Source organism: Cucumis melo, chromosome 2 (assembly GCF_025177605.1).
Source record: "Cucumis melo cultivar AY chromosome 2, USDA_Cmelo_AY_1.0, whole genome shotgun sequence".
NCBI lineage: Eukaryota > Viridiplantae > Streptophyta > Magnoliopsida > Cucurbitales > Cucurbitaceae > Cucumis > Cucumis melo.
Genome location: NC_066858.1, coordinates 17,116,854 through 17,142,600, shown reverse-complemented (window position 1 = coordinate 17,142,600; position 25,747 = coordinate 17,116,854). Strand labels below are relative to the sequence as shown.

The 25,747-nt window shown below is 33.4% G+C and overlaps 2 protein-coding genes across 6 annotated transcripts; both read right to left on the bottom strand.

The window, feature by feature from the left end:
• Positions 1–1,312: 1,312 nt before the first annotated feature.
• On the bottom strand, positions 1,313–13,792 carry LOC103501529 (uncharacterized). 4 transcript variants are annotated; one of them, XM_008465127.3, is made up of 8 exons: positions 13,585–13,792; positions 13,216–13,505; positions 12,844–13,011; positions 5,527–5,686; positions 5,041–5,301; positions 2,654–2,833; positions 1,873–2,141; positions 1,313–1,775 (listed from the first exon to the last, which is right to left on the bottom strand). In XM_008465127.3, the coding sequence occupies exons 2-8, from the start codon at positions 13,459–13,461 to the stop codon at positions 1,611–1,613; spliced, it is 1,449 nt and encodes a 482-aa protein (XP_008463349.1). In that variant the 5' UTR covers positions 13,462–13,505; positions 13,585–13,792; the 3' UTR covers positions 1,313–1,610. The 4 variants fall into 4 exon arrangements, with proteins under 4 accessions (XP_008463349.1, XP_016903017.1, XP_050937633.1 ...); XM_017047528.2 differs by having other exon boundaries at positions 13,596–13,792; XM_051081676.1 differs by lacking the exon at positions 5,527–5,686 and having other exon boundaries at positions 5,041–5,287; positions 13,596–13,788.
• Positions 13,793–22,517: 8,725 nt separating this feature from the next.
• Positions 22,518–25,505, bottom strand: LOC127146286 (transcriptional corepressor LEUNIG-like). Of its 2 annotated transcripts, none has more exons than XM_051080767.1 (7): positions 25,369–25,505; positions 25,123–25,232; positions 24,806–24,955; positions 24,485–24,640; positions 24,249–24,365; positions 23,336–23,542; positions 22,518–22,898 (listed from the first exon to the last, which is right to left on the bottom strand). In XM_051080767.1, exons 1-7 carry the CDS (start codon positions 25,475–25,477, stop codon positions 22,758–22,760), a joined length of 990 nt encoding a protein of 329 aa, XP_050936724.1. In that variant the 5' UTR covers positions 25,478–25,505; the 3' UTR covers positions 22,518–22,757. The 2 variants fall into 2 exon arrangements, with proteins under 2 accessions (XP_050936724.1, XP_050936725.1); XM_051080768.1 differs by having other exon boundaries at positions 25,393–25,500.
• Between the last annotated feature and the right edge of the window lie 242 nt (positions 25,506–25,747).

The window sequence follows — 25,747 nt, the reverse complement described above, 5'->3', positions numbered from 1 at the left end:
AAATCATTACTATATACGTACAATAATTACAACTATGTCCACAACGTTAACGAACATTTAAGAAAGAAACCAACAACTTTGTTTCATTCTTGAACATCTATATCATCAACCTATGTACAAAGTTTAAGTTTGAGCAATTGACCACTGAAAAGAAAATCTTCTACATGAAATAACCATGTCAAGACGATAAGAGAGAAGAAATTTGTATTTTGGATAAAGAATGAAGAAAAAACGATAAATGTTACTTGAGTTAGGTCTAACCTAGACATATCCATATTTATGGTAATATAGAGTGAGCAAATAAAAAGTATTGATTATAAATTTGAAGAAGATCAAAAGTTTGAACAAAATATTATATTAAAGATATTTACGAGTGTGTGTGAGTTAAATGTTTTTTTTAGTGGGGTTTAGTATTTAGAAATTGTGACATTTAATATAATTTTTGAATTGAATTAATCTGAAGTGAATGAGTAAAATTGGACAAATGACTGAATTGCTCGTTAAAGTAACAGTAAAAAGCCTTATGACAAGAGGCATAAATGAGAGAGAAAATTTCTCCTCATCCATATTTTCATATATACTACAGATATAGATATAAATAGATAATTCACTAAAATAATAACTAAGGTATACATACACACACATATATATATAGTATTAAATTTTATATTTCCTTCCATTTCATCTTCTTTTATTGGAGTTTTGACATCGATATAAGAGATGAATCAATATTTTCACTATATCATAGAAAAATCAGCAAATGAAAAATTCACCAAAATATCACTAATATAAATATTTATTTTCTAATTTAAATTTGTTTAATATAATTTTTCCAAAAATATCCATCAAAATTGACATTTAAAATATTTTTTTTTTTGGGTAAAAACAAACAAACAAAAACATATGTGAGTTGTGAATACTTGAACTAAGGGTACTCGAAGGGTAAAATATCACTGCCCCCAATTTTATTCTCCATCTCCCACAAGATTCTCTATTCCCCCAGTTTTATTTCCATTTCCCACAAACCTATGATTCTTTGCTCATTTTTGTGGGGTTGAGATGGAAAATCTCCATAAAGAAATTCTCGTTTAGTTTAGCTTTTCTTTCTAAAATTAAATACTTTCGAACCCATTTAGATTAACTAGAGGAAAAATGATTTTAAGTAACGTACTTTTATTCAAATTCTTGATAAATCTAATTAAAATACATTATAAAGGTCACTTCAGTTTTTTTCTACTGTAACTTATTTTTAAATTAAACAAGTGAAAATGTATTTTAAGCCCACCCTAAATCTTCAATAATAGCATAGAAATGCATGCCAACACAAAATTTTGTATTTACCAAATAAGGTTGTATCTCATCACTCACAAGCTTTCATTTGCGTATCTACAAAAACAAAAATGGAGTTCATAAAACCATAGTTTAGGGATCCAAGGAATGTAATTCAATAAAAAGTATGGCTATACACCAACCCACTAAACCTAAGCCAAAACTTGGTAACAAAATGCTCAAAATAAGTTTGAGCCAATCCTAAATAGAACTAAGCATAAAACATGAAAAATTCATAATTGTAGATAAAACATTTTAATGCAAAATGAAGATGTAACCATTCAATAATGCCTTCCTCTTCCCCATCCTCGTCCTCTTCCTCTTCTCCCTCGTCCTCCTCCTCCCCTCCCTCTCCCACTACCATGTGGTGTATACGTATCCCTTTCGAAGTTGAACATGCTCATTCTTATATCTTCCACGTTTGTTCTGCTTGTACTGTCTTGTACCTAAACAAGTTATTGCAGCCATATTAAACATTTAATGAAAATAATAGCAAAATGTTATATCAGAAGCATATGCATTGGAAAACAGACTGAAACTAACATGAAAGTCTTCCAAATCAAATTTATTTTGAAGTTGCCGTGCAAGTTCTTCATCATGATTCGTATATGAAGATGTCTCTTTTGGTAATTGACTGGTCCCTGATTTTCTCCTTTCATACTCTTCTAGAGTATAGACCTCCTGATCTTCCATTCTGCCCTTCCCCCTGTGGTTTCTATTCTTGAAAGGCGGACGGTTTCCACTTGGTCGACTCATTTTGTAAAGTAGTTTCTGAGAGGCAGCCTGATTTTGGACAGGAACAGCTTCCACAACTAGAGGAAACATAAGAAGATGAATTATTATGGTTTTACTAATGCCCCGTTTGGTAACCATTTCTAATTTCTTTTTTTTTATGAAAATTAAGTTTATAAACACTACTTTCACCTTCAACTTTCTACTTTCTTTCTTTGTTATCTACTATTTATTGATGATTTTAAAAACTAAGCCAAAATTTGAAAACTAAAACAAGTAGCTTTCAAAAAGTTATTTTTATTTTTGTAATTTAGCTAAGAATTCAACCATTGTACTTCAGAACGATACAAACAATTGTAAGACATGGATAGAAAATGAGCTAATTTTAGAAAACGGAAAACGAAATGGTTACCAAACGAGACCTAAAGAAACACGTTGGTTCAATGAGTGTAATTTACAGATCTGAAAACAAAATTATCGGAACTATGAGATAGAAGGATCTCTAAATAAATTTAACCTAATAGGTCTGTGTTTCTAAAACGATATCCATGTATGTACAATTTGAACCTTTTCTAAATATGTCATATTTTACCTTCCTTTGGTCTTGTTTCAGAGCTGCTTGGTTTTTCCTCAGCCTTTTCTAAATGGGAAACAGAATTGACAGAATTGGTAGCTTTCACGTCTGTGCTTTGTTGCTGTATAGTCGATTTACCTTCAACATTTCCTGAATCGGCAGAAGGCCTATTGCTCTTTGAAGATGACTCCTGTTGATCTGTAACTACTCTCTTCATTATTTGAATCAAAGAACTTAAAAATAAAATGTGCAGTAACAAAGAATAAATTTATCAATGTCTCTGTACACATGACACATTAAGCAAACCAAAAAACTCACACACACACAATCATAAGATGGTCCAAAATTTCATAGTGTGAATATGAAAGGTATAGATCTTTATTAAGAAGAAAATAGACCGTACAATGTTCAACCCTAGAGTACAATCTCAGATAATTCTCTCCCCTAACCTCTCTCACGAGATAGTTTCCTTTCCCAAACTCTAACTAACTTTACTCTCATTTAACAGGAACTTATATACTTCTCCTCTCACTCATTTCCCGTGGTACCCTACATTCAATTTTTCCATCCTACCCTTATTCCTCTGTTGAACCAACGTGTTTCTTTAGGTCCCGTTTGGTAACCATTTCGTTTTCCGTTTTCTAAAATTAGCTCATTTTCTATCCATGTCTTACAATTGTTTGTATCGTTCTGAAGTACAATGGTTGAACTCCCCCTCCAAAACCACCTTGTCCACAAGGAAAAAAGCAGGAAACTGTTGCTGAAAGCCATCAATAATCTCCCAAGTGGCATCATGTATCAGTAAGCCTTTTTGATGCAAAGCATGGAGAGTTTTTTTTATGAATAATACCTCAAGATGATTTTATTAATGAATATGGAGCCTTTTATAGGCCGAAAGCTAAACAAGATTTAGTTATGAGTTGGTTATTTTTTTTAACTAACTTTCTTTTGAACAAGAAACAAGAATAATAAACCTCAACTAAAATCAAGAAACCTAGGAAAGAGTTAAAGAAACATCAAGAACCCAAGAATCTAGGATGTTCAACACCACTTTCCAACCAATCAATCTCTCCCAACCACCAGTTGCTGAATTTTTGTGATAAGCAAGCACTTCTTGTGGCTCAGTCACCCATTCAAACTGCTTTGAAAATGTATCGTTCCAAGCAGATTATGGTTACCTTCCACCAGAACTAATTGCTTATGGTGATCAAGCATCTAATTCAACTTTGGATCAGCAGTTGCAAGAAAGGGACTTAATTTTGGGTATGTTGAAAGAACATTTGCGTGCAGCTCAAGAGAAGATAAAGAAGTTTGTCAATTGAAATGGGAGGGAAGTTGAATTTGCAGAAGGTGATTGGGTTTATTTGAAGCTTCAATCTTATTGGCAGTCTTTGGTGATAACACGGAGGAATTAGAAGTTGTCTCCCAAGTATTTTGGGCCTTACCGTGTTGAAGCTCAAGTGGGTAAGTTAGCTTATCGATTGGCATTGCTGAGGCTGCTTCAATTCACCTTATGTTTCATGTTTCTCAGTTGAAGAAAGCTTTAGGAGAGCAGAAGGTGGTGCAACCAGCATTATCTACATCTTCGAAGAAGTTTGAATGGGTGACTGAACCATAAGAGGAATTTGGTTACCGTAGGAATCCAACAACGGGTGGTTGGGAAGCACTGATTGGATGGAAAGACTTACAGGCACATGATGCAACCTGGGAGGCTATCGGTGACTTTTAGAAACAGTTTCGAAGGTGGACGTAATGTTAAGCCTCCAATTGTGTATCAATATCAAAGGAAGAATAAGAGTAGAATGGGAAAAGGAGTTGTCGTAGAAAGGGACCACATGGAATGAGAGAAGGGAGGGGTACAACATAAGCTTCAGTAAAAAGGGAGGGCAGTTAGTTAGAGTTTGGGGAAAGGGAAACCATATGGAGAGGGAGCGGTTAGGGGAGAGTTTGGTGTTGGAAGAATAGGGGGTAATTGAGTAATTAGTTAATTTTCTTTTCACCTCCACCTGTATTGAGTACTCCTACTTATAGAGTTCTATTACAAGTGGGAGTAAAAAGTAAATTAACTTAGAATATTAACTGAGAACCCAATTAACCCATATTCTTCTTCCATCAGAGTTGATCAGCAGAGATCGAACTCTAGGGTTTATGCTTGTATGAACTGATTTCTTCTTAATAAAGATCGCCACCTTTCACCCATCTGGTGCTGAAAATCTAACATGGAAAGATGTAGTACCTAAAATATGCATTAAGGATCGCTAGCAACCCAAGTCCCGAAACTTGCACTCTAAATGATAATTTTTTAATGAAGAAAGCAAAGACTAATTTAAGCAACAGTCGCAATAAGCAATACAACAGAAATAAAAGTAGTACAAGAATATAGGCCCTTAAGCTGAAATACTGACATGAAAATTTTCCTTTCCGACCAAGTTTTTGTGAAGGCACTCCAACTTGCAACTTCTCAAATGGTGGTGGACCATCAATATCTCCTCCCTGTGACAATCTTATGGATGCACGGGATAAACCGGAGTATTTTTGGTTCATTTTCCATTCTTCATAAAGTGTTGGAACTACACCTCCAAGCACCGATAACCCTTTTGGACCTAAACATGCTATTCCACTATGCACTGGAGCTTTATTTTCCAAACGAATCTGCAACCAGAAAGCTGCACGTTAAAAGACATTTTAATAAAGTGGTCCTTTTTCATATCATGGAGTCAAGTAAAAAACAGAGACAGGCAAAAATTTTGCGAACTTCAGTAAGCTTAGGTCTTAAACACTTTTACAAGAAAAGGGAGAAAGAGGTCATATCAATTAAAACCCAAGCTGATTATTGTATCAATTAAAACCAACTTTCATAAGTGGATCAATTAAATGGATCACTAGAGAACCTTGGCTTGCTTCTTGAACTATAGCTAGCACAGAAACACCAATAGGCCCGGCTCCTCTAAGAGAAAATGGGGCGTCCAAGAACAAGTGGAATGCTGCTTCTCCATCTGTCGAACTGGGGCGTCCAAGAACAAGTGGAATGCTGCTTCTCCATCTGTCGAACTGTCGTACAAGAACGACAGCAGTTACAGAAATATACCTGTTTGGGTTTTTCTTTGTAAAACATCATTGTAAAAACCAAATAGGAAACTTTTAAACCACCAATATTATTCACATATAATAGGAGAAATAATAGGAAAAATAAGGGGAAGTTGGCACAGGATATGTTAGTTAGAGATGTGGAGGAGAATTCAGAAAGAGGAAACTATAGTGGTGGGCACAATAGTTAGTTGGGATTGGAGAGGAATTTAGGCCGAGGAGATAGCAGAAATAGTTTGTGCAGAATTTTGGCGAAGTCAAGAGGACTATCTCACTCCTTGAGAGACAAGAGTAGTAGTACATTGGTTCTGAATTTTCCTTGTTTTCTTGTTACATTGTTCTGTCTTTTATTTTGTTTTAAATTTGATTACTGTATCTTTGCTTCAGTTAGGGAAGGATTGAGATCCTAGTAGTGTTGTTTTTGCTTTCTGTTTACATCGAATATTATAATTACGTTTGGATATCAATAAAAGTAGAATCACCATACTGGTGTTCTATCAATTTGGTATCAGAGCATTAGAATCTAGGAAAGCGTAAGACGATGGCCAAGAAAAGCGAAAAATGGTAGGATTTTGTGGAACAGAAAATTAGGGAAATGCGAACAGAGTTGAAGAAGCTACCCGTAATGGAGGAGAATATGTCCTTGATTTCGAAGAGTATTGAAAATATAAATGCACAAATGGAGAAACAACAAACACAACAGCAAGCAATCTTGAAATACATCGAAGGAATCATTCGAGAGAAGGCAGTTACAACGATTGAATTGGAAGGATCTCCGAGTGGGGGAATGGGAAGCGACTTTACAATAAAAGTGTTGGCTGGGGAATTGAAGGGAGAACGGAAGAGTGAGGATGATAAGGCACTAGGAGCAAGTTTAAGAAGGTAAAAATGCCGATCTTCAATGGAACAGACCCTGACTCATGGTTGTTTCGAGCAGACCGTTATTTCAAGATTCACAACCTAACCAAATCAGAGAAGATGTCAGTGGTTATTATTAGCTTTGATGGTCCGGCTCTCGGCTGGTATCGATCTCAGAATGAGCGTGAATCTTTCACGAGCTGGGATGATTTGAAGCAAAAGATGTTAAGAAGGTTTCAAACGATCAGGGATGGTACGTTGGTGGACAGGTTTTTTACGGTCAAACAAGAGAGCATGATGGAGGAGTATCGGAATAGATTTGACAAATATCTAGCTCTGATAGCATTCTTACAAACGGTGGTGCTTGAGGAGACTTTCATGAATGGGCTCAGCCCATGGTTGAAGACCAAAGTTGATGTTCTGGAACCACGAGGGTTAGCCCAAATGATGAAGCTGGCTCTTAAGATTCAGAACAGAGAGAGTGAGGAAGGAATGTGGGTTAATCAGTGTGTATGGAAGTAAGTTCCAGTATAATCTGCCTAAGACAAAGGAAGGGACTGAGACCAAAGCAATGGCAGCCACGACCAGTGGAAATACTCCAATGAAAACAGTCACACTCAAAGGAGTCACGGTGGCGGATAACCGAAGAGAAGGACCTTCCAAGCGTTTGACAGATGCTAAATTTTAGGCTAAGAGGGAAAAGGGGTTATGTTTTAAGTGTGAAAAGAAATATCTTGCTGGCCATCGTTGTAAAGCTAAAGAACACAAAGAGTTAAGAATTCTGGTAGTACGGAAGAGTGGAGAAGAGTTTGAGATAATAGAGGAAGATGGAGGAGAAGAAGTGGTGGATGAGAAAGTTATTAAGGTAGGAACAATGGAGAATTTGAACATAGAGATATCCATTAATTCGGTGGTGGGGTTGACCAATCCTAGAACTATGAAGGTGAAGGATGAGGATGTGGGGGTGCTAACTAGCTGTGGGGCTACCCACAACTTTATATCTGAAAAATTGGTAACCAACCTGAATCTACCATTGAAAGCTACAACCAATTATGGTGTGATTCTGGGTTCAGGAGCAGCCATTAATGGAAAAGGAATTTGTGGGAAAGTAGAGGTATTGTTGGACGATTGGAAAGTAGTGGACAGCTTCTTGCCACTTGAGCTGGGTGGTGTTGATGTCATACTTGGTATGCAGTGAATGCATTCTCTTGGAGTGACTGAAGTGGATTGGAAGCACTTGGTGATGTCCTTTTAGCACGGAGGAAGAAAGGTCATAATTCGTGGGGATCCAAGCCTCACTAAGAAGCGAGTGAGTTTGAAGAGCATGATGAAAACTTGGGAAGGGGAAGACCAAGGATTTTTGGTGGAATGTCAAGCTATTGAAGGGAAGGTACCAGTGGCAACCTTTTATGAAGAGGAATTTGAAACAACTATAGATAATTTCATCCCTCCATTGTCAAATAAATTTTCAGATGTGTTTGAATGGCCAGAAACATTGCCACCCAAGAGAGGGATAGAGCTAACCCAATCAATGTGAGGCCTTATCGCTATGCACATAAAAAAACATTGCCGTCTTTCGCACTCATGAAGGGCATTATGAATTCCTAGTCATGCCTTTTAGTTTGACTAATGTACCTTCTACTTTCCAAGCCTTAATGAATGCAATTTTCAGGCCATATATGAGGAGGTTTGTACTAGTTTTCTTTGATGAAATCATAGTATACACCAAGGAATTGGAAGAACATATACAACACTTGGAATTGGTGCTGGAAATTCTGAGGGCAAATGAGTTGTATGCTAATATGGGCAAGTGCAGTTTGGCTAAGGAAAGAGTGAACTATTTAGGGCATGTTATCTTTGAAAAAGGAGTAGAAGTGGATCCCAAGAAGATTAGGGCTATTAGAGAATGACCTGCTCCAACCAATGTACGTGAGGTAAGACGATTTTTGGGTTTGACTGGGTATTAGGTGGATTTGTACAAAATTATGGTAGCATAGTAAGACCCCTTACTCAGCTGTTGAAGAATGGGAGTTTCAAGTGGAATGAAGAAGCCAAAGCTTCCTTTGAAAAGCTAAAGACAGCTATAATGACCTTGCCCGTGTTAGCAATGCCAGATTTCAATTTGCCTTTTGAAATTGAAACGGATGCATCTGGCTATGGAGTGGAGGTTGTGTTAACTCAAGCTAAACGACCTATTGCCTATTTTAGTCGAACTTTAAGCATGAGGGACAAGGCCAGACCGGTATATGAGAGGGAATTGATAGTTATAGTATTTAAAGTGCAGAGATGGAGGCCATATCTTTTGGGCCGCAAGTTCATTGTGAAAATTGATCAGAGGTCACTGAAGTTCTTGCTAGAACAGCATGTCATCCAACCACAAGATCAGAAATGGATTGCTAAGTTGCTTGGATACTCTTTTGAAGTGGTTTATAAACCAAGGTTAGAAAACAAAGCTACCGATGCACTATCTAGGGGGCTGCCACTTACAGTCCATCTGAACCAACTTTCAGCTCCTGCCCTCATTGATTTGGCCAAAATACAATAAGAGGCTGAGAATGACCCAAAATTGAAGGAGATTAGAAGTATAGTTGAGCAAGATCCAGAGAAGTTTCCAAATTTCACAATGCACCAAGGAGTATTGCAATTCAAAGGGAGGTTAGTAATTTCCAAGAATTCCTCTTTATTACCTACCATTTTACATACCTATCATGATTCAGTATTTGGTGGACATTCTGGATTCTTGAGAACCTATAAAAGAATTATTGGAGAACTGTATTGGGTTGGTATGAAGAAGGATATAAAGAAGTACTGTGAAGAGTGTTTGATTTGTCAAAAGAATAAAACACTAGCTTTGTCGCCAGCTGGATTGCTAACTCCCTTAGAAATACCGGATACCATATGTGATATATCTATGGATTTCATGGATGGATTACCTAAGTCTCCTGGTTTTGAAGTTATATTTGTAGTGGTAGATAGGATGAGTGAATACGCACACTTCATGGCACTCAAACACCCCTATATTGCTAAATTTGTTATTGAACTCTTTGTGAAGGAAATTGTTAGGTTACACGGATACCCAAGATCTATTGTTTCTGATCGAGACAGGGTGTTTGTTAATAACTTTTGGAATTAACTATTTAAGTTAGCAGGCACAAAACTCCATAGAAGCTTAGCATATCATCCGCAAACCGATGGTCAAACAGAGGTGGTTAACAGAGGGGTAGAAGCTTATCTCCAGTGCTTTTGTGGGAAAGACCAAAGGAGTGGACAAATTGGCTACGCAGGGCTGAATATTGGTATAATACCACCTACAATAGCTCAATTGGCATTACATCGTTCCATGCTATTTATGGAAGGCTTCCACCTCTTTTGCTCTATTATGGAGATATGGAAACACCCAATTCTATTTAAAGGAACACTTACGCATAGACCAAGAGAAAATGAAGAAACAGGCGGATTTGAAGAGGAGAGTAGTTGAATTCCAAATTGATGATATGGTTTTCCTAAAACTCAGACCATATAAACAACTATCACTGCAAAGGAAGCACAACGAAAAACTATCCTCAAAATACTTTGGTCCTTACAGAGTGTTAGAAAAGATAGGTCCAGTAGCATATAAGCTGGAATTGCCCAGTACAGCAGCTACTCATCCAGTTTTCCATGTTTCCCAGCTGAAGAGGGTATTAGGGGATCATACTCGATTACAACAGCTTGATTCTTAGCTAACAAAAAACCATAAATGGATGACACAACCAGATGAAGTATACGGGTACAGAAAGAATCCTAACACAAAGGATTGGGAGGTACGGATAAGTTGGAAAAGGTTACCACCCCATGAGGCCACGTGGGAAAACTGTAATGACTTCAAACATCAGTTTCCTGACTTCCACCTTAAGGACAAGGTGGATTTTGAGGAGTAGAGTAATGTTAAACCACCAACATTATTCACATATAATAGGAGAAATAAAGGGAGAAATAAAGGGAAGTTGGCACAAGATATGTTAGTTAGAGATGTGGAGGAGAATCCGGAAAGAGGAAACTATAGTGGTGGGCCCAACAGTTAGTTAGGATTGGAGAGGGATTTAGGATGGGGAGATAGCAGAAACAGTTAGAGCAGAATTTTGGTGAAGTCAAGAGGACTATCTCACTCCTTGTTTTCTTGTTACATTGTTCTGTCTTTTCTTTTGTTTTAAATTTGATTACTGTATCTTTGCTTCAATTAGGGAAGGATTGAGATCCTAGTAGTGCTGTTTTTGCTTCCTATGTACATTAAATATTGTAATTACGTTTGGATATCAATAAAATGTATCATCATACTGGTGTTTTCTCTCACATCTCCTCCCATTATTGAGCTATATAATATACGACTAAGAGGTCTTCATTTTTCACAATCCCTATAGGATGGTTTTGATACTTGATGGCATTAGATTAAAGAATTTTAAAATTCTAATGGATAGCAGTTGAACTATAGTTTCTAAGGTTAGAAGGAGAACCTGTCAGAAGTTAAAGGCTTATTCTAGCAGGAGTTAGCAAAACCATGGATGAAGAAAATGATTCAGACCTTCATCTAATTGTTGTAAAGAGAATATCAGTTAGAAGAAAAGGTCCAGTTAGGGAGTGGAAACACCTTTTGAATCTCAACAGGTGTATTTACCATTTAGTCTTAAGAAAGTTGCAGTTGTATTTACCATTTAGTCTTAAGAAAGTTGCAGCCCATGAAAGACATTGATGCTTTGAGGCATTACCGATTTCCAAATAATCTAGCTTAGATAAGAATAGTTGCAATACTCAATACTTAGAAAGGTGGATTTCTTTATCTGCTAGAAAGGTGGTTAAAAACGGATTTTCATGTGAAGAACTTAAAACTACCTAACCACCGACATTTAGCATCCAAAATATGTATCAAGTAAACATGCCGAGCAAGAGGACAAAGGAACCAATACATCACTTTGCTCTTCTTAAATCTCTGCTAGAGGCGAGGATCCAACTCTGATTTTGAATCAACATAATTTTTTATTGCGAAAATAATAAGATGGAACCATCAAATAACAAATCTTGGGAATGCACAGGCCCCTCCTCCATAAAAGATGGAGGCACATTTCTTGACAGTCATTACTATTGTGCCACCTTACTAATGCAATTACAGACACTAGGATTTTCTTTCGACTTCCTTTCCACCTTGCCTTCACCCACTACCCATTCTTTTCCAAATTATACTACGGTCTAACCATTTTAAACCACCAAGCATCCTGCTAATGTAAAATTCTTCTAGCAGCATTGGGCAATGAAGATTGAGCACTTCTCTGTTTGACGTTTCCCATCTCCAATCCTCCTATTTCAATGGAAGAGAAGCCTGTTTCAACTTCCGACTATTTATTTGATTAAAATTGCACTGATTAAAGTCTCATCAGTGGAATTTCCTAATTTTCTTTCCCACTTGTGTTAGCTACATTATCAGGGATTAAGAATAAGGATGAGAAATAGTAAGAATATTAGACAAAACAAGCTGCATAACAGTTGATCTTGCCCTTTTGGACATTAAGTTCTTCCACGTCATAAGTTCGCTTGACGTTGCCTATTCTTCCATGTCATGAAATTCTTCTTTGCATTGATACCCAACCATGCAAAGAAGGTTGAATTTGCCTATTCCTTGAATTAAAATTAGGTATTCTACCTCCTCCCACTCATTAAGAGATCTTCCATATTTCAGATTCCAGCACCCAGCGACCACATCCCATAAGAAGTTGGAAGTTCAGTCAATGAGGATGGAACCCCACATCAAACATGTTCATTAAGGAAAACAAATAAATGCTTCGGCCTGCAGCCATCAATTATCTTTTAACAGTTACTAACTTACTTGCTAGCTGCCTTCAACGTTCCAGTTATGAAAAGTTGTTCAATCCAATAACATTAGATGTACATTTCCCATAAAAAAGAGCTCAATAGTATAGTTGACCCAACTTTACATGTTCGTAATCACTGCATCTCAAACGAGTACCGGGCTCTTTGTGGTTGCTGATAAATGGTAAAAATGCTGTCAGTCTGAACCACGTGAAGCAACTTGATGCCATATGCCCAAAGGACTTATGCATCATAGGGTAGCCACATACATATTTACAGCTTAACTTTAAAGAAAGATTTAGTCAAGACAATCGGCTTCTATCAAGAAATTCAACTGTTAAGGAGGAAAAAGAAGCCAAGAACTTAAACGGTTCAAAATATAGTAGTTAGAAAAACAAGCAAGGAGAAATTATCCGATGTACCTTGGTGCCAGGAGGAATGTCATCAGGAATAAATGGTATATGGGAGTACTCTATAGCAGTAAGCTCAGAGTGTCCATCAGTGAGACCGAACCGTAGGAGACGCCGACCATTAGAAGCCTTCAAGATACCATCTAGGCTGCTTCGCGATATGTCTTTTACAGATGATATCTGCTAAAACAGCTGAAATCATCTACTAGTAAATCATAGGTAAAAATAATTTTCTTCAGAAAGAGAAAAAGAGAAAACAGAGCTACCCTGAGTTTCTAGTCAGCGAAAGAAACGCAAGAATACAAAATAAAGAAGAACAAACACAAAATCAACTTCATCCCTTTCACCAACAAAAACAAAAGACATAAGAGGAGTCCAATTCACCTGGAGAACTATTGGGCCGAGAATACGAGAAGACTTGCGAAGAAGAGCAGGTTCAGACAAGGACTTGCCTCCAATGGACCTGAGATCCATGTTTATGAGCTCCGACTCCACAGAATCAACGACCGAACTCGGATCATCGGCCAAGGCGCTACCGATCATGATTACGGCCTTAACTTCGTCTGAATCGGCGAAATTCCATCCCCTAAGTCGTAATGTTTCAAGAACAGCGACGGAAGCATCCGCCATGGGCTCAGCTGGAATGAAGTTTGGAACCCTAGGATTTGAACTGGCTTCAAATCAGAACGAACTTGAAATCAATTACAGTGTTTGGCATGAATTTTCAAAGTTATAATTTGAAATCTTGTTTACCAAATTTGTACCAATGCACACTTTCCTGAGAAATTTGGCCCAAGTTCTAAAATCGCACGCACGGCCTCATGGGAGCATGAAGTTTCGTTTGTTCTTTTATGTTGTTGCCTAATTTTCTTTTTCCCTTTTTGGTGATTTCATATCCCAACCGTTGGAAGGCAAATGAAAAATGACCTAGTTTCTAAATGGGAATGAAGGTAATTTTCTGCTTGCACTACTGCTTTGTAAATATACTAATTCATCTTTGAGAATCATATGAGAAGCATTACTCGATGCATGATATTTGTTGCTCTATGTTATATAATTGATATTAGATATTAGCTCCTCAGTACTATATACTAACTACTTAGATGTTAGATGTTCAATACTTGATACTTTATGTTATATTTATGTTATATGTATGGTATTACATGATACTTAATACTAAAAAAACATAAAAATAAATGGAATAGTAAAAATTCAAAAGAAAAATGAAAAATGAAAAATGAAATCCAAAAAAGAAGAAAAAAGTACAAAAACGAAAGAAGAAGTGGAAAGAAAAAAAAAGGAAAGAAGAAGAAAGAAAGAAAAAACAAAAAATTGTAAATAAAAAAGAAAAAGAAAATATTTAAGGGGTGTTTGGCCACTCATACTATACAAGAGTGAAGCTGATTATTTTAGCTCACTCCATGTATGGCGCAAGGGTTATTATAACCCTAGATTAGAATTGGGATTAGGACTATTCTACTCTTTCCCAAATTTCTCCTCTATTACTATTCCCACTCCCCTCTTTCTACTTTGTTACTATTTCTCACTCCCCATTTTAGGTTATAATATATTTTACAAATTTCAATCATACCACGAGAAAAATTGTCTAATGAATTTGTTCATATATCTTTTTAAAGATTTTGTTTAGTTAAAAAATTAGATAAAAATTTACGTAACATTAAAAAATTAAAGGATTGTAATATCATTTATGAAAATTAATCTCACATTAGATATTTAATGTCACCTTGACCATCAAATCAATTTCCATTTTTAATTTGAAACGTTTAAAGTTAAATGATATTTTTCTAGAACAAATTCAAAAGTAAAAAGGAAAATAATAATTTTCTTAAGTTTTATAAGAATGTTAATAATATTATTATCATATTAGAATCAAAATTATTAAAATTTAAATGACCAAAACTTATAGTCTAAGTAAAATATATAAAGTTCAAAACCTAAATAGTAAAAAATAAATAGGTGAAAAACCCAGTTTGAAACTAAATTTATTAAATAAGCATCCCAATTAACTAAATTTGATAAAATCAATTGAAGAAAAATGTGCATTTCGTGTGTAGTATATATAAATGTCAAAAGAGAGTAGTGAAAAACCAATATTATAATAGTTTTCACCCTAAACACAGATTATAATAATACAGACTATAATAATCTGCACTCAAACACAAACTATAATAATTTGCACCCCAAACACAGACTATAATAACTCAGACTCCAATAGTATGTACCCCAAATGCAGACTATTATAATCCTCAAACAATTATAATCCTTAGATTATCACCATTTGGGACAAAGAATATCTAGGACTATACTAACTAACCACCCAATAAATAGTATGTGTTTGGTGTTTAGACTATTATAGTACGATAAGTAAATAATAAACATTATAGCAAAGAATAAAAAATGATGAATATCAAATAGTAAAAACTGTAGCAAATAGTAAATATGATAACAAATTGAGAGTTTTGAAATAGTGTTAATGACAATTAATTGAACTCAAAACACAAACTATGACAACGTAGGATTATAATAACTCACTATAATAAGGGGTAATTTTACACTATGATGATATAAGCAAATGGTCATTTTTCATTGGTTTTAAAAACAACGACACCCATTTTTCATTTGAGTCTTTTATTTTAAGTTACCTACGCAAATTTCCCTTAATTTTTGAAAGGTTGCCTAAATTGTGATGCTTAAAAAAAGAGAATTGTCAAAACGGTAACATTGACAAAATATTTACAAAATATAGTAAAATTTCAAATCTAATTAATTATAGACACTGACATATTCAATGTTTATCATTAGTTGAATATAAAATTTTATTATCTTGTTCATTTTGTTATTTTTTAAAATATCTACAAACATAGTTGATCTTGATCATTTCTTAAAAATATATTTGATTTATTAAAAAATTATTTCTAATCTAAACAGTATTTTGGTGACAAAATTAAGGATCTTTTATTAAAATAATGTCATCTAAATAATGCTATTTGGAAATATTTACAAAAGTAATGCATTTAAGAAAAACAAGAGGTCGAGTCGACCTACATTTAAAAAAATATGCTCGACTTTTATTTGAAAAAAATAACTTGTGAGAAGAGTAAATCTCCTTCTTGCATTGAAAAAATTTAAAATTTAAATGAAATTAATTTTAATAGTTGCAATTATATTTTCAATTTCCATATACATATATAGATACATACATACATATGCATACGTACGTATATATACATACATATACATATATATACATACATACAAAATATATATACATACATACACATATATACAAACATATACATACATACATATACCTACATATATGTATGTACATATACACATGTATATACACATACATGCACATACATACACATATATACAAACATATACGTACGTATATGTATACATATATACTAAAGAGAACTTTGATATAGCACAGAGGAAGAGAGAAATAAATCCTCACAGCCAGAGGAATAAAATTAAGTTTAGGTTTCAAATTTTCAAAATTCTAGCATGGAAGAATGAGAGCAAATAATGGATTTATGGGAAGAGGAAGATAAAAGTGGAGGTGGAGAGTCGGTCAATAATAGCAGTTCACCGACAAGTTTGGATGGAATCAAAGTGATTTTGAACTATAATTTTTGAGACAAATGATTACTAAAAGAGACTTTTACAGATGCTTCTTACACACCAGAAAAATTTTAAATTTAAATGAAAAATGAAAAAAAAATTAAAGTTGAAGAAAAAAGACAATGGTCGAGTCTTGAAGACTTGACTAAAGAGAGAGAAATTTTTTGAGAGTGCATTATTTTGATAAATAATTTTTGGAATTGTTATGTCAATATAATTTTTCTCAAAATAACATTTTTTAAAAAAGTATTTTTCTAACATCTTATTTTTTTTAAATTTGGATGACGCCACAAAATGAAAATATCATTTTATCCCTTATTAATAAGACAAAAAACTCATGAGGTCAAGTTTCCATAGGGTCCCAACTAGGATCACGTCGGAGAATCCTCGATTTAATAGAAGACCTTTTAAGGTCTTTAGTTAAATAATCATTGATTTTTATCTAAAAATTGTCCTTGATCGAAGATGCCGACCTCGATTAGTCCATGCTTAAACCTAAATCTCCTCTCCCATCTCATCATCTCCTTCACTCCCATAACCATACTCTCAGATTCTCATCTCTTCATTTCTTTCTCTACTCAACTACCACTATTACCCAATAAAAGTAGTCAACTCCACTACTGTCGAGCACAGGTTCTATCAGAGTCCAACTTTTGTCGCCAATGACTTTGTCTTCGTCGAGAAATATTTTTTTCTTCAAATTTGTATCTATGAGTAGCCATTTTTCACTTCATTTTTTTACCTAGAATTTAAAGAATTAATGTTTGGACCTATACTCCTTTTTTTAGTTTACAAATAAGATAGGGAAATTGGGACAATAAAAAGAGAAAAAGGACTTGGGAATTTTGCATAATGGGAATTAACTGGGGAATCGGGGGATGAGTCCCCGCAGGGACCCCATTTCCCTCAATTGACGAGGGTAGGGATGAAGATGGAGAATTCAGTTAGTCAGCACAACTTACTGCTCTCACTCATACTGACCAACTTTATTCAAAGAACCCCACAATTTCAAAAAATTGCCCAAATTGATTCAACATACCAAAAACCTATCTATTATGGACCTTTACTTGAAAACATTTTTGTTTTTTACCCCATGGTCCGCTCTTATACAAACTTTTTGAGATTCAAGTCAAGTCACCTATGAATAATTTGATTATAATTATTCATGTCCGCCGTAATGTATCAACATGAATGATTATATTCAAATTATTTGTAGCATTTTAGAACAATTATAACAACTACAAAGCAGGTTGTATTCATAGTGTCATTAGAATAAGATATCCAACCTTATCCATCTACTTCAGACCATTTAGGTCATCACTTAACCATTATCCACATGTATGTCTCCACACACATGTTTAGGTTACGGTAGATAACATTGGATGTTAGTTTATTGCTTTTGTAGGTTAATGCAACTAAATGCCAAATAAAATAAAAACACTATTTTATTTTATTAGATAAATAAAATGCTTGTATAGTACAATTACAAAGTACAAGACCACGAGATTTAGGGCATCGACCTCAACAATCACAGCATTAGAGATGTTGAAATTTAAGTTGTTGGAGATGTAGAAAAAGAAATTTTCTACGAACAAACTTATTTGAAGAAACTTGAAGACTTAATTCAAGTCGATTGCAAAGCAACATAGAAAATCACATGTTTAGGATATAAAAATGTGGGTATTGTTATGTAATCGCTGGCATGGCTAAGGTGGTTGAACTGACCACTACTCACAATGAAGAAGAAGATAAGTTGGAGACAATGACAATTTTCGTATTTTCTTGTGACGGGCACTTTTATCACATTGGGCCTAATGGACCACACCACACAAGACATAATTCCAAATTTTTATAAATAATATTATTTTAAAAAATAATATCAAAAATTGGGTAAAGGAAAAACTATGGACAAAAATAGGGTAGTGAAGTCATGAATGTGATCCACGACTTTGACATGACAAGGCATTGAAGTCGTGGACTCGTCCACAACTCTGATGAGTTAGTTGTATATATATAATTACTTTCTCATTAAATAAAACAATTTACTATATATGATTATATTTGTTCCATAAATAATAATGTAAAACGTTGGTTTTTCCTAATTTACTCATAATACTTTCTTTTTCTTGAAAACTTCTTCTTTTAACAAAATTAAATTTTTGGGTAATTATATAGAAAAAATTTCATAAATATAACAAACCGGTAAAATATTTACGGCCCATGTAACAAAGCCCATGAAGTTAGCCATTTTTTAAATATTTCAGGTATGCTCTTGCGTCTTTCTTCCCTTCTTCATCTGTTACATCGTCTTTTGTTCTTTTTTTTTGTTCAATATCGTGTATCAAATATAAAATATTTTTTTCCAAACTTTTATTTGATTGTTCAATATAGTACTAAATATAAAAGACCGAAAAAAACGTCGTTTAGATTTGGCTACCAATCTAAATGATCGTGTAAAAAAAATAGCCAAATCTACGATCGTGTACAAAAAATCCTAAAAAAATCGTTTAGATTGGGATAGCCAAATCTAAACGATCGTGTAACCAAATTAAACAATCGTGTACATATAATTTAAAAAATAAATCGTTGTTCAAATTTAGTTACCCAAATCTAAATGATCGTATAACCAAATTAAACGATCGTAGAATTAAAAAATAAATCATTTAGATTTCGCTATCCAAATCTAAATGACCAAATATAAACGAATGATCATGTACTAAATATATTATGCGCGTTGTTGATGTGATATTTTTTGTATTTTCCAGTGAGCTTGTGGGCTTTTTTCGTTTTCAGAATTATTTTATATAGTGAAAATATTTTGCCGCTTTGTTATGATTTTTAAAAGATCCAAATCATATATATAATTACCTAAAACAATTTACCATGTATAATTATATTTATTTCAGAAATAATAATGTAAAATGTGAGTTTTTCCTAATTTACTCCTAACAAATTATTTTTGGTAACTTTTTCATTTGCCAAACTTAAATTTTTGGTACTAATCATGCCAAATAAGAAAAAAAATAAATCATTTCAATATTTTTAAATATACAATTACCTAATTTAAAATTGTGTTGTAAAATATTTCCATATAATTTACAAATTAAATTGTAGTATAAGAACCGGGTTACAAACTTACAATTTTTACTTTTATTTCATTTCTAATTTATGAACTTCATTCTTTTTCTTTTGCGACAATATGTTTTTAAGAAACCTAGCATTGTTTTAGGTCAAAAAAAAAATTAATTTCATTAATTTCATTAGAGAATTTATAGAATTTTTATTTAATTGATGCATTTTGAATTATCTATAAAATTCAAGACTAAAATTGTAACTTTTGATATAAGTTATAAATTTTTAAAACAAATAACAAAGTTTTAACTTTTTATTTTTTTAATAATAGTTAAAAAAAAAAACAAATAACAAAGTTATACATTTCAAAGCATCTACTTTCTATTTTTGCTTTAATAATAATAATAAATGTTGAAAAGTCGTGTATTGAATCCACGATTTGTTTTAATCCAAGTGAGGTATATTAATGAAAGTCGTGTACCGGATACACTACTTTCTTCGAAAACTACCCTATTTTTTTTTTTTTTTATAGTTTGGAGTCATGTATACTCAATTTCTGAAATTTCTTTTGTACCATTTTTATCATTATTTAAAAAACAAATTATTTGTAAAAATACTCCCAAAATTCCATTTCAAGTTGAACAAATTTTCATTTTCATGGAGTATCAATTTAATTCGAACTCATATTTAGAAAATTTTAGTTGGAGTTTGTCATCATTTATGGGCGGTTTTGATTTAGGGAATTGGGATAAGAATAAGGGTGGTAATAGATATGATATAACCATGCCCTTATTTGGTACACAATTTTGTAGCGTAGGCATGAGAATAAGGTATTCCCATTCAAAATGATGGGTTTTCTTCTTCTCCACTCTCCTCCTTCTTTTAATACATTTTTAAAATTTTTTTATTTTATATATTACTAAAATTAATTATTTTAAATTAATTACATGAAAAATTAAAATTTGTGGTATAAAATATATTAGCATTTAACCATCTTAATTTAATATATACTTACTTTTTATTTTAATTTAATAAACTAGTTTATATATACACATATATATACTCATGATTATTTTTAAATAAATGATAAACAACTAATGCAGTAAAACTATTAAATAATTAATTATATTTATAGCTAGTTAATTATCATTATTGTTAATATTTTTTAATAATTTTATAATTAATTTATCATTATTTCATTACATCAAATTATATAAATTCATCAAAATTATCCTATCAAATTACTCATTTTACAAATATTAATAATTAATAATTTAATTAATATTATTATTTGATCGTTAAATAATTAATTTTTCTCAAAACTTTGAGTTAGGTTTATTGTTTATCAATTAATGTATTAAAATCTTCTAGAGTTTTCATGATCAATTTTATAAATGAAATACAAGAAGGATTTATTCTCATACATTCTTAAATATCATTCACATGCACAACCAAACACAAACATAGATACCCTTAATTCCCAAAAATCTTATTCCTAGATTTACTATTCTCAGACATCATTAATTCCCATCAATATTATTCTTATCCCCATTACCTCAACCCAAACTGCCCCTCAATGACACAATAGAAGGGAGCTTCACGTCGTGTTAAAAGACAAGAATTTTCACTATCTATCTATTAGATTATAACTCTATTAGATTATAACCTTTGTTTTTCATTTTTTGTTATATAACTGAGGATAAGTTTCTAGAATGATGTGGTAGGATTAAGATATTATGGTCAAATTGTTAATTCATCATAATTTGGATTAACTTCTTTGATTTATTAGGGTTAGAATTAATTTCTTTTATTAGTTAGGATAGAATTAATTTCTTTTATTAATTAGGATAATGATTAGTTTGTTTTTCGAATTTAGAAAATTTTTTCTACTTCCAACTTCTAATGATTAATGAAAGAAGACACAAAATTGATTCACAGTAATTTTTGTATAATATCTGTTAGTTTGTATAGAATATTGGCATTTCATTGATTAATAATCAAAGATTACGACCCTATATATAACTAAATTAAAATACACTTAAAAAAAATATTTTGTAAGAATAATATTTTCCAAAAATATTCTAATTAACGTCAATAACATCGTTACAGGTAAAGTCGAAGCTCCATAGTATGAAGACATTTATGAATTAAAGTAATTGAGGTGGCTATTCATTCTTGGAAAAGGAAGTAAATATATATAAACACAAAACCCTTTGACCAACAACAACGGAAGCAGATTTTAGAAATCTCACAAAGTAACCAATAACCATCAAGGTCAGTATCTCATCTTTGTTTTGTTTTGTTTTTATCTCCGTCCAAGGATCTCACTTTTTGTTGCTTTCATTCAATGTGTGAACAAAATTTACTTTCACCCACCTCCATGCCATATGAGCTTTTGGCGATACACACATTTAAGCATATTATAGATGAAATTCCACATACTGATTTAAGTTATATGTTTTTAGTTCAAACCATTGCTTTGGACATTTCAAAACAGCATTAACTAAAATAGCGGAATCAAAGAAACTCAATTTTAACTTTCTTTTTAGAAACGTTTTCAAGAAACGAAAAGGAGCTCTTAGTATTAGGCTAGTTCAATGAAAGAGGCAAATATATGATTTCTTGCCCACAAAATGATTACATTACATGCCTTATATTTAATTTAAAAAGTTATTAAAATAATTATAAATTTATAAGCATTCAAATTGGCGAAAATTTTTATTTTATTGATTCAAAAAAGTAACTTATTACAATAGACATAAGTTAGGTTTGTGTGTTTATTGAAGCCAAACTAGAGAACCTTGTGGAGAAAAATTAAAACTATATAATATTAACGTCAAGAGGACTAATTCAAAATTTAAATCACTTCTAATTTTAGTTTACTGACAGATTTAAGTACGACAATGGACATATTAATTTGCAAGAGATTGTGTTAACCGTTTCAAAAGCTTAAACAACAAGAAGAGTTGAGGAACATCAGCCATGGGTGTCAAGCTGTCTAGTGATTTGTTTTCCATTAGCTTTTTCGCTATATTTTTTACAGTATACTAAAAGAAAGGACATCTTCTGCCGATGTCCTTACAGAAACATTAGTTTGGTTTTAGTTTGTCACAATCTAAATACAAACAAAAATGACGAGATCTATGGTTATCAACAGACAACGTTATGATGGTATTTTCGCTGGAGAAGAGAGCTCGTCAATTTCGTTACTGCCAGATCTTGACACAGTCGTGACTTGCCGAAGCAACTAAACCAGAAGCATTTGATGCATCCAAGGCTGTTACCAACTTTTCATGAGCTTGCAGTGTCCTTGTCTTGTTTTCTGTCATGTCCCAAAGCTCCAGTGACTGGAAACCAACAATTCCATTTAAAACAGAACAATCTCAATGTTGAAACTTTGGAGCTAAATAATATCAGAAGACAGAAAGTGTGCAAAATCAATTGTAGTTATATCAAGTAATCTTATCCAATCAGAGCATTTGTCAATTCATCTTTTATCACATCATTAAATGTTTCTACCTGTCCAGGTGGATTAGTAATTGCAAGCAACAGTGCACAAAAATTATAGAACTTAAACACAAACATTAAAAGTTCAGCGTCGGCTCAAGTTATGTAGAATTCTCTTTTGCCCATGTGCAATATGAGACTGTACAAATTAAACAACTTGAAGTGGCTTTGAAGGACCAAAGCATTATAGATACATTATTTGCTTCCAGAGAATATTGCCAAATTTTCACTGAAGAGTTAATAAAATAGCATGTGAAATTAAATGGCAGTGACCAACCTCATGAGAGCCAATGATCAAAACAGAAGTATTGGTGGGATGAAAAACACAAGTATGAAATGTGTTTCCATTGCAGTTCAACTCATGAATGCAGTCTCCTTTGCTGCCGGAACCAAATTTCCAAACTTTAGCTACATCGTCACTGGTAGATGCTAGATATTCACCAGATGGATCCCAGCACACAGAATGAATATTTTTTTTGTGACCCTGAAATGGCAAACCAGAAAGTTCAAAGGAGAGGTTAGAACTGACATGGATGGTGCGTCAACCTCGCTATTTTGGGATTAATGTGAAGCTAAAATAATGAGACATTGACCACGTGTATTGTAAGATTTGTGATTTTTCATCCGCTTCTTTTACTCTTCTGACCTCACTTACCTCAGCAAACTTACGGGTCTAAGCTGTAGTTTTGATTATTCTAACAGTTAGGTGTAAACTGAACAACTACCAGTAAATATCGACCATAGACTAAATTATACTCACTTAAGCTTCCATTTACAGAGCATACTTAATAATTTACTCCCTTTTCAATTGTCTACAAGGTCTCAAGGGTTTGATGATTATGAAATCGAATTTGATTGGTATGAGAACAATGAATTGATCTGTAATGTGCATAGCCATGCTACTTCCTCGAGTAGCAAAGAGGAAAGTCGAAATCAAGACAAAAACAAAATAGGAAATACTCACTCAAGTTCTCAGTTCAACATTTTCCAAATCATCCTAACAATCAATGAAAGAACAAGTTTGCATATAGAGAATTTCCTTTCTTCTAAATCCTCAATTTAATAAATAAGTAAACAATCCACGAAAGGCATAATATGGTGGTTGTTACTAATTGCTTATCCTAAAATTTGATTTTGCAAGTTTATAAGGAAACTCAAATCACAAAAGAGTAAACTACACATCAACAAACCTGTACTTTAAGTCTGCAAACTTGGGTTTCTATGTCAATTATGGAAACAACTTTTCCCGCTGCTGCAGCGAGCATTCTTCCATTATTCGGTTGAAACCTCAACTTTGTCGCACCACCCTGATTTAGTTGTCAAACATATTAGTATATTGCGATGCACAGTTGATGTTTCACAAATAAATACCAGGTGCAGTTTAATACGAAGAAATCAGAATTAAAGCATGAGTTTGAGTTTATACCTTAAAAATGCCAACACAACTACCATTTTTAATGCTCCAGTACCTGATCTCGTTACTAATATCAGAAGAACAAATGAGATCATCTTTACTAGGATGAAAGTCCAATGATGCGACTCCAGTTGAATGTCCGGTGAAAGTTCGAAGTGATTGGCCATGCTGTAAAATGTCTCAGAGTCAAGTAGAAAGAGTCGTTATTCTTAAAGCTTAACAAAGAAAATTCTTGTTCTCTAGAATATTGTAGGCACTTGTCAGTTGTCAGACTATAAGAATACAACATATAATGGATTAAGGCCATTTGATAAAAAAAGCTGGCTCGCTTACATTATCAACATCCCAAACCTTGACAGTCCCATCGCCTGAAGATGTTGCGATCTTTAATGTCCTTGGACTAAAGCGAACATCAGTTATCCATTGTGAATGTTCATCAAGTGTAGACCTCACTTTAAAAGACCTTGTGCACCACACTGTAGCCTGCACCATAAAATTGTTGAGAAATGTCCTAGAAACTAAACATATTGCATACGTACTTCAATAAATCAACATGGCACCATACTTGATAAATCATCAAGAACACTAAAAGTTCGACCAGTAAGAGATTTAATAATTTTCATAACCCACTTAATATGAATATATTTAACCTTTTTGTCACTCCCACCACTAGCAAGTAGTTTTCCATCAGATGAGAAGCAGCAGCAATCGAACTTTCTTGTATTTGCAGGAATTACATGAATTTCCTTCAGTGTGGGGCCTTCAGTTACAAGAAAGGACTGAATAAGGATGAAAAATGTAAAACTGAATTTCCTCGATCAAATTACAATTACAGTCCATTGAGATAACAGACCTACAGTTACAGTCTCCTGCTATTCTTAAAGAGTTCACCATACCTTTGGTAGAGTCAGAAAACAGACCTACATTATCTCTCTCGTCTGATTCATTAGGAGATAGGAAAGATTCCACATCATCTAATGGTTCATCATCTATGAGACCGTCCATATCAACCTGCCATGTGTCAAATCATTATTTAAATGCCAAATTGAGCATTATTGTTCTCTTTTCATTTGTTTATGCTAAGTAGACTCATAAGTATTATCAATGAGAAAATACTTTAATCAGCACCTAGAAGAAGATGGCTGAGTAGAAAAGACTTAAGACTCGTATGACAAACTTCCTTATATAACAATATGGTACCTTTTCTAACAAAAACTTATCACTATAGACTACTACACCAATAAAAACTACAACACTAACTTTGAGAAAAAAAAT

What these genes read in the sequence shown, in the direction of transcription:
- LOC103501529 (XM_008465127.3), bottom strand. Translation starts at nt 13,461, where the DNA reads ATGGCGGATGCTTCCGTCGCTGTTCTTGAAACATTACGACTTAGGGGA. An exon ending in TCGGCCCAATAGTTCTCCAG is followed by an intron (nt 13,012 to 13,215) that starts GTGAATTGGACT and finishes CTGTTTTAGCAG; the next exon opens with ATATCATCTGTAAAAGACAT. An exon ending in TGAAACAAGACCAAAGGAAG is followed by an intron (nt 2,142 to 2,653) that starts GTAAAATATGAC and finishes TGTTTCCTCTAG; the next exon opens with TTGTGGAAGCTGTTCCTGTC.
- LOC127146286 (XM_051080767.1), bottom strand. Translation starts at nt 25,477, where the DNA reads ATGGACGGTCTCATAGATGATGAACCATTAGATGATGTGGAATCTTTC. An exon ending in GTTTTCTGACTCTACCAAAG is followed by an intron (nt 25,233 to 25,368) that starts GTATGGTGAACT and finishes TTGTAACTGAAG; the next exon opens with GCCCCACACTGAAGGAAATT. An exon ending in GTTGTGTTGGCATTTTTAAG is followed by an intron (nt 24,366 to 24,484) that starts GTATAAACTCAA and finishes CAACTAAATCAG; the next exon opens with GGTGGTGCGACAAAGTTGAG.